This window comes from Nycticebus coucang, chromosome 14 (genome assembly GCF_027406575.1).
Source record: "Nycticebus coucang isolate mNycCou1 chromosome 14, mNycCou1.pri, whole genome shotgun sequence".
NCBI lineage: Eukaryota > Metazoa > Chordata > Mammalia > Primates > Lorisidae > Nycticebus > Nycticebus coucang.
Window position 1 is genome coordinate 19,733,670 of NC_069793.1, and position 14,237 is coordinate 19,747,906.

Below are 14,237 nucleotides of genomic sequence, written 5' to 3' on the forward strand. Positions count from 1 at the left end.
TTGATTGAGTTAATCACAGGTCTGATAAATCTACAAAATTAAAATGAGCCACATATTTTAGTACTTAATCTCTTGATTCTGTTAACTGTCTACTATTTGCTGGGTAGCCTTAATGTTATTTTGTAGGGAACCTAGGAGTCTCAGTTCCAATGTGTTGGGTATAGATAGTAGTTTGCTATTTGTGGTTCCAACGGTTGTTTAATTTCCTTTCTTGTAAGCAGTTGGCATTTCAGTACAGTTTACGATACGGAACATGGAAGGGACCCCCTGAGTAGGACAGTGGCTGCTCTTTGTCACTTGCAGCTGTGTTTGCAAGGGAGCATGCTGGCAACCAGCAAAAAGAGTGCTGTGACAGGTGGGAAGAGCAAAACCAGAAATGTGCTTCTCCTTTTCTCTTTTCTCTTATTCTCTTTCTATTCCCTCCCCCCACCCCCTGCTTCTACCTGACCTTCTGTTTTTCTTCTCTTCCCCTTTTAGAAGCCATCTGTTTCCCACTACCAGTTCTTTTTGGCTTGCAGATGCCACCATACAGGAATATACTGTATTGAAGCTAGTCTGTGTTTGACCTAGTGAATGTATGTATTTGCGCTGGGCTTAGTCTAATGCACTGAATGGAATGGTGAGGGCCTGGCATATATCGTTTCATAAATTTTACACAGCAGTTCTAGAGACTGAAAAGGACATATCTTACTACCAGGATTTGAGAAATGACAGATACCTTTCTAAAACCTAGCTCTGCATGTTCTCTATTAGAGATGGAGAGGGTGTTAGTCTATTACAGATGTGTAAAATGCTACATATTAAAATATATTGCCCTGGCCTGGGCTGGGCCTAAGCAAGTGGGAGAAAAATGTCCCAACAGCAATTATCTCTCCTTTCTAAAACTTGTCATGAAGCATTGTCATCCCTGTTGTCAGTAACAATACAAGTTGCCATTCTGCAGTGTTAGTTTTGCTATTCCCTGAACAGACAACCAGTTAATAGTATCATTCTTTGGTCTCTCTTCAATTATCTTCTCCCCAGGCATTGCTGGTAGGAATGTAAAATGGTACAGCCACTTGGAAAATGGTCTGGCAGTTTCTTGAAATGTTAAATATAGACTTAAACCATGTGACTGAGCAATTTCATTCCTTAGGTATATAATCAAGAGAAATGAAAACATATGTTTAAATAAAAACTCCAACCTGGAATGTTCATAGTTGCGTTATTCATGATAGCCAAAAGTGGAAACAGTCCGTCAACAATTTTATTTATTGGATGGTTAAATAAAATGTGGTACATCAATGCAATGGAATATTATTTGACAATAAAAGGGAATAAAGTACTGAAATATATACTACAACAGGGATGACTTAAAATGTAAAAGAAGGCAGTCATGAAAGGTTATTATATGATTCCATATGTTAAATGTCTAGAATATGAAAATCCATACAGATAGAAAGTCAGTCAGTGGTTGCCCGGGGAGATTGTGTGTATGTGTGTTTGGGGGTGGGGAATGGAGAGTAATGGCTAACGACATAGGGTTTTTTTAGGAGTGATGAAAATGTTCTAAAATCGATTACGGGGTTGTGCAACACCATGAATGTGTTAAAAGCCATTGAATTCCTTTGTGTGCTTGTGAATTACATCTCAATAAACTGGTTAAAAAGAAGTAGTTATGTATTTCTTTTGGTCTGAACTTACAGGATTGTCTTTCAATTCAAAGTTGTAGTGGGTAAGAGAACTCCTATTCTCAGTGAGAGTGTTAGCCTAGTAATAGTAAAAACTTATTTGCCCAGCGTGCCATTGTTTACCCAGAGTTTTCACATGCTTTATCTCATTTGATCCCCACTGGACTTCATGGTGCAGATAAAAGTGACATACATAGAGAAAAGTGATTTCTCTTAAGATTACACAGCCACGAATAGTAGAGGAAGTGTTTCATCTCAGGCTTTCTGATGGCTAGTCACTGCCCTCTTGTCAGAACAATGTCAGAACATTGCAAAGAAATAATAGTGACCCTTGATGTTTTCCAGATTCTTAATTATATTTAACCCTTTCATTCTTGAATATGGCTGGAAAAGTTACTTACTTTCTCTGTCTTGCTTTTCTTTATCTAAGAAATGGAGATAATAATGCTTCCCACCTAAAAGTCATTTATATTCTTGCCTTGGTTTCTTTATCTAGAAGAACAAGCTAAAAATGTTTTCTGTCTCTCAGGCATATAATAAGGACTAACTAATAAAAGACAATTATAAAACATCTTGCCAGGCTATAAAAAAGCTTCATAATAAACCATCAAGGAGTATTGTTTTTTCACTTTCTTTTATATTGTTCAACTTCACAACCTCAGCAAGATGTAATAATAACCACTTATATCACTTTTCTCCAAGGAGTTCAAAGTACTTTACAGACATTTTTGAATTAATCCTCTACATTCCTGAGTGTTACGTAGGGAACTGGTATTCATAGGGGCTAAAGCGAAGTAACTTGCTGCAGCCTTTATCTCAGGCTGGGTCTAGACTGTAGTGATGGCTCATTTATTTGTCCCTAGTGATATTTATTTGGTCAATTGCATTTTCTGTGAATTTGTCACTTGTTAAACATGAAAAAGTGCTTGACTAGCCTTCTTAAATCTTTTTTTTTTTTTAATAGAGATGGGATCTCTCTCTTGCTCAGGCTGGTCTTGAACTCCTGAGCTCAAGAAATCCACCTGCCTCAGACTCCCACAGTGAGCCGTTACAGGCGTGAGCCACCACACTTGGCCCCTAAATCAGTTTAGATTAAGCTTTTATCAGAAGTAAAGATGTTCATTTTCACCACTGTACCATCCTTGATCTAGACTGGAAAAACATAGCTCAAAACTTCTGAATATACACTTTTGACTTGAATATTGACTATGGAAAGCATTGCCAATCATGCGTCCTGCTGTGTGCATAGAAGAAATCCTTGATGAGGATTTCTCTGATTTGTCCAGAAACTCTTGACAGAGTGAAGGCAAACTTGCTTCCAAGTCTTTGGTTTGGCAGCGTATTTACATGTAGAAAGCTCATTCACCATCTGGATTGCAAAATAGATCTTCTCCACCTTCATCATCATTTAATATTATTTTCGTCTATGGCTTAATCTCATTAACCAACCCTCGTGACAGAATATATGTGAGGGGAATGTATACATAAGATGATAAGAAAGACCTCTGTGAGATTGTTTTAGAGTGGCTTCTAATAAACCGCTAGAAAGCAGAGTGAAGCTTGACCCAAACACTGGAAAACATTAAGTAAAATTTGGCTTTTCTCTTGCCCTGTGTTAAGAGAAGCTCTGGTTTCTTGCTGAGACTGTCCTGGCAAGGTTTTTTGGCTTAGGTTTATTCTGTTCTTTTGGTTTCTCTTTTATCATACTGATCTCTCATTTTGCTTGATGGGGGAATACTTTTTTTCCCCTCCAGAAGTGGGTTTCCCCTGCATATTAGCCTTGTTGGTATGCTGCCCCATAGGAAGGATGGCCTCAGTGCTGTTGGCACTGTCCTGTGGACAGTTAATTAAACCTCCTGCTGTGGACCTGGATTTCCGCTGCTGCTGTTCACTGATGTGTGTGAATTGAGCGAAGCACATGTACATAAGCTCAGGCACACTCATAGAAACAGACCCTGAAAACAGCAAAAGATGGACTTGGATTAAAAGCTTCAGCTTTTAAATTAGCCTGGTAATCTGGCTAGCTGAATGCCAGAGCTCACAAAGCTGAGAATTGCATTTCTAAAGATAAGACAGACCCTTTTTGTGTTTTTATCTTTTCTTCCCAAAATATATTGAGTTTTAATACGGTACTTTATCTCTGTAAGCAAGAAAACAGCCAGTGGTGAACTCATGGGCCACTGGGTCCAACTCAAAGAGGACTTTCTCCTCATTTCACTGGTGACCATATGTCAAGAAGGTAAATCATGACCAGAGTCTTACTAAGGGATGTGTCATGCCATGGCCTCATTGCGGCATTAAAGGGGTTAAGGAACTCATGGAAGGTGAGATTAGGGCTTTCTAGAAGTCTAGTAACCTACATGTTTTCAAGAACAGTGATTTCCTTTGAAGCTAGGCTCCTGCCCTTTTTCATTTCACTAAATGTTCAGAGAGAATCTTGATTTCTAACCATTGTTTTTTAAATACTTTGTAGTACTTATATTTCTTCTGTGATTCTATTTACTAGGACATAAGATTATTTAAGAAGCGCTGAATAAATTTTTCCCAATTCCCAGTTTGGTTACTTGGTAAAATATAGCAAGTAATTAGGTTATAGAAGTATTGGAGTCCTAAATACATATCAGCTAGTGAATTGGGCAACCCCTGTGTTATTTCTCCACTTACCCCAACTCCCCTCAACAAGTTTTTTTTTTTATTTATTTTTATTTTTTTTGAGACAGAGCCTCAAGCTGTCACCCCTGGGTAGAGTGCCGTGGCAACCTCTAACTCCTGGGCTCAAGCGATTCTCCTGCCTCTGCCTCTGCCTCCCAAGTACAGGCACCCACCACAACACCCGGCTATAGTTTGGTTACAGCCATCATTGTTGTTTTAGCAGGCCCAGGCTGGTTTCAAACCCGCCAGCTCAGGTGTATGTGGCTGGCGCCTTAGCCACTTGAGCCACAGGCACCGAGCCCCCTCAACAAGTTTTGACTATGTATTTTTATATAAAAATCCATCAGCCAGGAAGTGGAGTTTTAAAAAATGTTTTGTTTTAGCCCTTCCTTTGTATTAATATCTAATACAATGCCATGTGCTAAAGCTTATGATCTTTAGCAGGGACAAAGAAGTAAACATCCTTAGCAGACTAGGACACTGGCTAATAAAAAGGTAACATGTGGTATGTGGACAGTGAGAATAGAGAGGGAAGGAAGGCTTGAGAACCCAAGCGGGACTTGGCTGCAGAAGCAGAAAGAATGGAGGCCTTCTGAGTCAGGGAAATCACACGAGCCAAGGCAGGGTTGTAGGAATGAATATGATATAGAAGAATAAACATAAGAACTTTGTGTGCTTAAATTTTTCATAAGAAGTATTGAAAAACAAAAATAGGAGTAAGTAGTTATGATAGGATCCGGTGCTAGAAGGCTTTAACTGACCATAGTGCCCCCTGCCTAGAACTAGGCCTGCTTTGAAAACTTTCATCACTACCTGTCTTTTGAAAGGAATGCTTTAGTATTTAAATGATGGAATGAGTTTGTATTGGAGGAAATAAAGTTTCATTGGCCTATCTGCTTTTTGTGTGTTTGTTTTGCTAAGACTGTATATTTGGGGAATGAAATGAATTTTCTCTGTCTTATAGAAGAAAGTCAGGTTTTTAGTTAAGAGAGTAGGGTTTTTCCGTTAAAAAAAATTTTGTTTCCTAATTGTGAAATTTTGGCCTGCTTGTGTATAAATGATAATGTGAGTTAAAGCACAAGGTTTAATGTTTAATAAGAGTTTAGATTGCTGTTGCAGAAGCAAAATTAATTTGTAACATTGTTTCCAACATGGGTTCTGAAGGTATAAGAGAAATTCTACATTTACCTATGGTAGGGTTGCATAGGCTATTACTTAGAAATGCTGTTTTGGGGGAAATAAAATATAAGATCCAAATGAGGGTGGGAAGGGGAGAGTAAGTAGTATTTCAGGGGGCCCTGGCGATATATAAATTGAGAGTTTCTGTTTTAAGTTACAATACATATTTGAGTAGAAACAGATGACCCTAAAATTTCCAATTATATCTTTTACCTTAGTATGCATTTTCTGATGTTTTTATACTTAAGGTACATTTTGGTTTAATTATAAAGCCAAAAGGTACCTCCAGCTGTACTGTAAGGCAGAGTTCAAGTAGTAGTTTGTTTTATTTTCCTGTATCTTGTGTTATATTGATAGTTGCTATTATTTATCTCATTTAAACAGTAGTGCTTAGGTTGAAACTTGATTCTAGTCAATTTTATTATGATGAATTTACCATCTTCTCAAATGTAGTACTCATCCAATGCATTGTTACTCTGTGGTGAAGGTAAAAACAAATTTACAGCTGTTAACCACAATCTTAACCTTTTCTCAGTTTGCTTGATTTACTACAAATTAAATTATATTATGCCTAATATAAATCATTAAGTATATAATTTAAAGCAGTTGCTATGATCCATCTTTTACTATTTTCTGCTCTCAAATCCAAATGTGGAACTTTAAGTCTGAAAAGCAGTGAAATGATTAGAAAACTGCCCTTCTGGAGTCTAGGCGAGCATTCTTTTCCGTGTTAGGATATGACAGTGGGATCCTTTTAGCTCTGAGCCAGAGATGCATGCATTGCATTCAGGGTGGAATGTTTGCTCCTTGACTTGTCTGCCTGATTTAAATATTCATACTTCACCAGAAGGAAAAAGCTGCTGACTTCTAAAAGTGGGTCAGTTTTTTTTTTCTTTTTTTTTAATGGCTCTTTTGGCACTTTGTAACGCGTTAATACTGCCTTAGAGATGGAGAATAGTTTGGCAGAGCTCATTTTTATCACTTCAGGGGCCAAGTCTTCACTAGGCCAGTGGAAGGAGAGAGCATTGCAGATGTTAATACCTAATAGACTACGATAGGGGCTTTATTTGCCTTTTTTGTTTGCTTTTCTGGATGTGGAATTTAATATGTTAACTATAAAGGATTAATTTAAGAAAAAGCTTTGTTTGTAGATGAATGATAAAGGCAATTAACGTAGGTAAACAGCAGTAGCTTGTATCTTCAGATGTGTGATATAACTGAACAAATTCCACAATTACATAAATTTGTTTTATTTTTCTATTTAGACATGATAACTTTTTTTTTATTATTAAATCATAGCTGTGTACATAAATGCGATCATGGGGCACCATACACTGGTTTTATAGACCATTGGACACATTTTCATCACACTGGTTAACATAGCCTTCCTGGCATTTTCTTAGTTATTGTGTTAAGACATTTATATTCTACATTTATTAAGTTTCACATGTACCCTTGTAAGATGCACCACAGGTATAATCCCACCCATCACCCTCCCTCCGCCCATCCTCCCCCCCCCATTCTTAGGTTGTAACTGGGTTATAGCTTTCATGTGAAAGCCATAAATTAGTTTCATAGTAGAGCTGAGTACATTGGATACTTTTTCTTCCATTCTTGAGATACTTTACTAAGAAGAATATGTTCCAGCTCCATCCATGTAAACATGAAAGAGGTAAAGTCTCCATCTTTCTTTAAGGCTGCATAATATTCCTTGGTGTACATATACCACAATTTATTAATCCATTCGTGGATCGATGGGCACTTGGGCTTTCTCCATGACTTAGCAATTATGAATTGGGCTGCAATAAACATTCTGGTACAAATATCTTTGTTATAATGTGATTTTTGGTCTTCTGGGTATATACCTATTGAGGAATATAGGATTGAATGGCAGATCTATTTTTAGATCTCTAAGTGTTCTCCAAACATCTTTCCAAAAGGCATGTATTAATTTTCATTCCCACCAGAAGTGTTCCCTTTTCTCCACATCCACGCCAACATCTCTGGTCTTGGGATTTTGTGATATGGGCTAATCTTACTGGAGTTAGATGATATCTCAAAGTAGTTTTGATTTGCATTTCTCTAATGATTAAAGATAATGAGCATTTTTTCATATATCTGTAGGCCATGTGCCTGTCTTCTTCAGAGAAGTTTCTCTTCAAGTCCCTTGTCCAGCCTGCGATGGGATCACTTGTTCTTTTCTTGCTTATACGTTTGAGTTCTCTGTGGATTCTGGTTATTAAACCTTTGTTGGAGACATAACCTGCAAATATCTTCTCCCATTCTGAGGGCTGTTTGCTTGCTTTACTTACTGTGTTCTTGGCTGTGACTGGCACAAAAACAGAGAAGTAGATGTCTGGAACAGAATAGAGAACCAAGAGATGAATTCAGCTACTTACCGTTATTTGGTCTTTGATAAGCCAATTAAAAACATTCAGTGGGGAAAAGATTCCCTATTTAACAAATGGTGCTGGGTGAACTGGCTGGCAACCTGTAAAAGGCTGAAACTGTACCCACACCTTTCACCATTAACTAAGATAGACTCTCACTGGATTAAAGATTTAAACTTAATACATGAAACTATAAAAATACTAGAAGAGAGTGCAGGAAAAACCCTTGAAGAAGTTGGTCTGGGCAAGTATTTTATAAGGAGGACCCCCCAGGCAATTGAAGCAGCTTCAAAAATACACTACTGGGACCTGATCAAACTAAAAAGCTTCTGGACATGATAACTTTTGAAAAAGGTCTTTGGATAGAATGGGATCATGACCTGATCACCTCCTAAAGGTCCTGCCTCCTAATACTATTGCATAGGGATTGGGTTTCAACATACATATGTATTTTTTAGGGACAGAAGCATTCAGACTGGTGCGTTACGTCTTTTTGTCATAGGACATAAGTGAGGTTGAGAGAGTTGAGGTTACTGTCTAGGAGAAACAGTACACATTTCACAAATCTTTCTTCCAGTTTCCCAGTAGTTTCAATCTAGTCTTGCAATGTGTCCGTGGCCTGTCTTCAACCTTAATCTAGACCCACTCAGGGGTGATGAACTCTCCCAGAGTTGCACTGATCACACCTACTAATAATGGCTTCTTCTGAGATCTTGATTCTAGTCCCAATTTAAAATGGTCAAAGACCAGTCTGATAATGTAAAATTTGGTTCAGGTATCCCTAAAAATCTTGAATATACCCTGCTGAGGAGTGTTTGGTCATGTAGCTCTCTGCAGGTCCAAGATGTGCTTGCTTTTGTCAAAGTGATATGTACTATATTAAGTTGCCTGGCACAGAAAAATAGCCAGAATATCATTGAACCAGTGTTTCTGAGAAGTTGTTTACCTTCTTTTAGACAATGGCTGTGTTCCAGAGATTGTTTTATAAATCTCAAATCATATTAAACATAGTACAGAAATGGCCATTTTTAATAGTTCAGACATACAGGATTTAAAATATATTAGATGAATCCTGTTCTCCAGGATCTCACAGTGCAGAATTTTAGGCCATATCTTCACTTTAAGGCACAGAATCCTTTTGTAATAGAAATGCCTACCAGTGAAGTATTTAAGGATTAAATGTCATGATGTCATGTTGTCTACTTTGAGATAGTTTGTGGGAGAAAAAATGTATATGATGGTTCAGGGAAAGGTAGAAGGATATAAAAATATTTGATTTATCAAAGAGATCATTGTAGTATCCTTTGAACTTTTCTGTATGTTTAAAATTTGACAAAAAGTCATAAAAATGTGAAACGCTTTCTGGTTTATTTTAAATCTGTGTCTTTGTGTATTGAGTATGTTTATAAAGCAATATATGGATAATACCTATACCTTTCAAATTTTGACATGCATATACCACTTAATAAATCACACTACTCCAGAAAGAAGCAGGTTGTCTTGACCTGCCTATAATTTTATTTATTTATTTCATTTTTTTGTGAGGCAGAGTCTCTGTTGCCCAGACTAGAGTGCCCTGGTGTCAGCCTACCTCACAGCAACCCCACACTCCTGGATTTAAGCGATCCTCCTGCCTCAGCCTCCTGAGTAGCTGTGAATATAGATACCCAGCACAACACCCAGCTAATTTTTCTGCTTTTAGTAGAGGTGAGGGTCTCGCTTTTCCTCAGGCTGGTCTCAAACTCATGAGCTCAAGGCATCCTCCTGCTTTGGCCTCCCAGAGTGCTAAGATTATAGGCGTGAGCCAGCAAGCCCAGCCCAGTCTGCCTATAATTGAAAGTAAGGTGAAAAAGACTTCTGGCTTTCAGATTAACCCAGTGGTTAATATCTTCAACATAAATTTGAACCAGCTGACTAAAACTTAATCTGTTTTCAATGTTTTTGGTAATGCGCAACAAAAATTGTTATTGCTCAAAAGAAATAACCACAGCACTCAAGTCATTGTGACATGGTAATTTCCCTGAACATCCTAAATGTTTCTAAGAGCTCATTTATTAATGACTTGTTTTTTCCATTCTCCTGACTCCTTTTTTCTTTTCTAGAGAAATAGTACTATATATTCTAAAAAACATTTGTGTGTGTTGAGGAAATTGAGTTATAAAAAAGGCAACCATTTCTGCTTCTATCTTTGAAACTGTGTTGGTGGGCTGTGGGGAAAGAGGGAGAATAAGAAGCTGGATTTTTATACAAGTTTTTAAAAAGGGAAAGAAGTAAGTTTATGATCTAGTGCTTGCTGTATTCTCCTCACTGTGAAAAGTCATTGAGGGCAACCTATTTACTGTATAGGCGTGTTCAAATCTGGTGCATTGATAAAGGATGGGGCAAATCTGGGGAGCTAGGATCAAGAACCTTAATTTTGTGTGTGTGTGTGTGCGTGTGTAGTCTTCCTAGTCGGAGCTCTGTCAGTGTAGTTCCAAGGGTGAATACATTTATATTTAACCAAAGAGGAAAGAGAGCTATTCCTGGGCTTTTGCTATTTAAATAATCAATTCATGAGAAAGAGTCAGCACTATAAGAAAAAATAGCAGTGGTGTTTAAATTTGAACATATACAGAATCCTCTACTCTCCAACATAGTATGCAATTTCATGTAAGATCCTTTAGGATTGAATCGTGAACAAGTGTTTTGTAACCAGCACGACCTCTTAATATAGTCCTTCAGCACATACTGTTATTTTCAGTGCACTAGATTGTATTGGTTGCTAAACTCCAATTTTCTTATATACCACAATAATGAGTAATCCACAGTCATTTTAGAATGTGCAAAGAGCTACAGAGTCCCAAGCCCCTCCCCTCCCCCACCTTTTAAAAAAATCATTATTTAAACATTTTTCTCTTATAATTAGATTGCTAAATTGTTTTGAAATTCAAGAATATAAAAAAAACCCTTTATCATCTATGTAATGTATCATTTTTCTTTGTTTATAACTACTAGTAGTATCATCACAGCAGCGTAGGTATTTCCTTCCGTTACCACCTACCCTGCCTCCATTTCCATTCTCTACTGAGGTGGAACCACTCTGTTTCAGGAAACCCCTTTCCTATGGGACTTGTGTTATGTTGTACTGACATGAGTAGAGTGAAAAGTCACTTGGATTACTGCCAGAGGTGGTTCAGAAGAAACCACTTCAAGTGACTCTGTTATATTTGGTATAGTTCATACTCAAAAGACAGCACAAAAAGACTTGGAATATTCAGCTGGAATATTTTCAGTTACATGTGCTTTAGGCTTATAAAAGGCCTAATATTTTTTTCTCAAAAAATGTTGTTTGTAGCAAATAATAATAAACTCATTTAAGGATTTTTTAATAGATGTATTGTTTGGAAGTCTTGGAAAGAGGCAGAAAAGTAAACAGATAGATAAGTACTCAGTATTTTTCATTCATGCAGGTATATAGGGAAAATTTTAAATTATTTTCTCTGACTTTAGTCAAGAACTCTAGAAAGCTACAGATTGTGGAGTTTAGACTGGGATTCTTAACGGTGATCTATAATTTTACTTTGCTCTTGACTGCTGGGAAGCGTGGAGTAAAGCACTGATTCAGTCTTGCAGATCCATGATTGAACTTTTTTCTGTTCTGATTTTAAAGATATTTTTGATACATACATATGAAGAATATAATTATTAGGGCCTAGAACTCTGGGTTTAAGTTAGTGCTCTTCATGCTGACACCTGTAGGTTTCCTGAGAATTAATACTATCATAAAGATTATGGTAAACTGCTTCCTTTAAGGTGGACCCCCATTTATCTGACTGTTCTCAGGTTTCCTTATATATTCAGGATGCCTTGGACAAAGCCTTCTGTACTTCTGTAGCCACACACGTATTGATTTAGCTAAACTTTTACTTGTAACTCTAAGCAGATAAGAAAAAATTACCAGTTATATGAAGAGAATCAGCAGATTGAAAGTGGTGGTTGAAGCTGAGTAATCAAAACAAATTCCCCACCTGACCTCTGCTAAAACAGCTAATGCAAGAAAACAGGAGATAACTTTTTAAATTTTTCATTACTATTCTCAGAGTTGATAGGATATTATTTCATTAGTAAAACACAAAAATGGGCTTTCTCACCCTCAAAACAAAAGCCAAATCCTTGCATTTGTCTCTCAGGCCTGATGACCCATGCTTATTCTCTGCTCATGTCTAGCCCGCTCACTCTGCTCCAGTCATTTTGGGCTCCTTGTTATTCCTTGAACGTGTCAGGCTTGCTCCCACCTTAGGTCTTTATAATACTATTCACTTTTCTTGGAAAGCTCTTAGATAGTGCTGTGGTTTGAATGTGTCCCGCAAATTTTATGCTTTGGGAACTATGTGGCATTATTGAAAGGTGGGGCCTTTAAGAGTCAGAGCCCTCATGAATGGGTTAATCCATTCAAGGACTAATGGGTTAATGGACTAATGAGTTATCATGGGAGTAGAACCGTGGCTTTGTAAGAGAAAGAGAGACCTGAGCAAGCTGCTAGCATGCTAACCCCCTTGCCATATGATACCCTACACTGCCTCAGGATGCTGCAGAGAGTCCCTACCAGCAAGAAGGCCCTCACCAGATGTGGCCCCTCGACCTTGGACTTCTCAGCCTCCATAACTGTAAGAAATTCCATTTCTTTATAAATTACCTATTTTCAGGTATTCTGTAATAAGCAACAGAAAAAGGGTCACACAGCTCCTTTACTTCCTTAAAGAGTCTAGAAGGGTATCTAGCACATGAAGGTACTCAAGAAATCATTTTTGAAAGAATGAAATAAATAGAGTATATGATAAACTCAATAGAGCAAGTAGATAACAAAATGGACTATGAGAAGGTGAATAAGTAAATAGTTATAAAAGAAACTTAAGAAATTCATTACACAAAGTGTCAAAGAAATGGAAAATATGGGACAGAAAACAAGCACGGCGACTAGATTTAAAATGTTTAATAGGAGTTTCAAAAGAAAATGATAAAGAAATTATAAAAGAAAAAATATCTGAGCTGAAAAAAAGCCTTCGATCTTGGCTTGGTGGCCATAGCTCAATGAGTAGGACACTGGCCATATACATCAAGGCTGGCAGGTTTGAGCCTAGCCAGTTCTGCTAAAACAACAGTGACAACTGCAACCAAAAAATAGCTGGGTGTTGGTGGCAGGCGCCTGTAGTCCCAGCTACTCAGGAGGCTGAGGCAAGTGAATTGCTTAAGCCCAAGAGTTTGAGGTTGCTGTGAGTTGTGATACTGTGGCACTCTATCGAGCATGACATGGTAAGATTCTGTCTCAAAAAAATAAGGCCTTAGCTCTTGTGATAAAGCTCTTACTGAGTGTCCAGCAGGCTCATGCTATTGCTAAAATTTTTAAATCTTCAGGTAAAGAAAAAAATCCCACAAACTTCTCAATCAAAAAAATTAATACTGGCTCAGCGCCTGTGGCTCAAGCTGCTAAGGCGCCAGCCACGTATACCTGAGCTGGCGGGTTCACATCCAGCCCTGGCCCGCCAAACAACAATGATGGCTGCAACCAAAAAATAGCTGGGCGTTGTGGTGGGCGCCTGTAGTCCCAGCTAGTTGGGAGAGAGGCGGAGGCAGGAGAATCGCCTGAGCCCAAGAGTTGGAGGTTGCTGTGAGCTGTGATGTTACAGCACTCTACCCAGAGTGACAGCTTAGGTTCTTTCTCAAAAAAAAAAAAAAAAAGTTGATACTTATAGAAGAATAAGAATCAGATAAGCATTTTATTTTTCATCGGTAGCTCTGAAAACTAGAAGGTAAGGGAACTTCATAGAATTTTGAGGCTACAGGATCAGGATTATGACACTAGAACTTCATGCTTAGGAAAAGAATAATTTTTCTCTGAAGGTAAAAGAAAGACTTTTTTTTTTTTTTATTGTTGGGGATTCATTGAGGGTACAATAAGCCAGGTTACACTGATAAAAGAAAGACATTTTTATACTCACAAAGTATATTACAAACATAGCCTTTCTGAAAAATTTTGCATAAGGATGTGCTCCAACCAAATTAATTAAAATTAAGTAATCCAAAGTTCTTTAATAACAAATACCAAAACCGGGCGGTGCCTGTGGCTCAGCGGGTAGGGCGCCGGCCCCATATGCCGAGGGTGGCGGGTTCAAACCCAGCCCCGGCCAAACTGCAACAAAAAAAATAGCCGGGCGTTGTGGCGGGCGCCTGTAGTCCCAGCTGCTCGGGAGGCTGAGGCAAGAGAATCGCATAAGCCCAGGAGTTGGAGGTTGCTATGAGCTGTGTGAGGCCACGGCACTCTACCGAGGGCCATAAAGTGAGACTCTGTCTCTACAAAAAAAAAAAA

General features: G+C 38.1%; 1 protein-coding gene across 23 annotated transcripts in view; it reads left to right on the plus strand.

Moving 5' to 3' along the window:
- Positions 1 to 14,237, plus strand: part of PHF21A (PHD finger protein 21A) — a 199,898-nt gene that overhangs the window by 82,576 nt on the left and 103,085 nt on the right. Inside the window, exon 4 of one of the 23 annotated variants that reach the window (XM_053560416.1) lies at positions 12,456 to 12,537. The exons of the other annotated variants lie outside the window; for them this stretch is intronic. Coding sequence (XP_053416391.1) covers positions 12,457 to 12,537 — 81 coding nt within the window. The 5' untranslated portion in view covers position 12,456. The remainder of the gene's footprint in view (positions 1 to 12,455; positions 12,538 to 14,237) is intronic. 23 annotated transcript variants of the gene reach the window in all.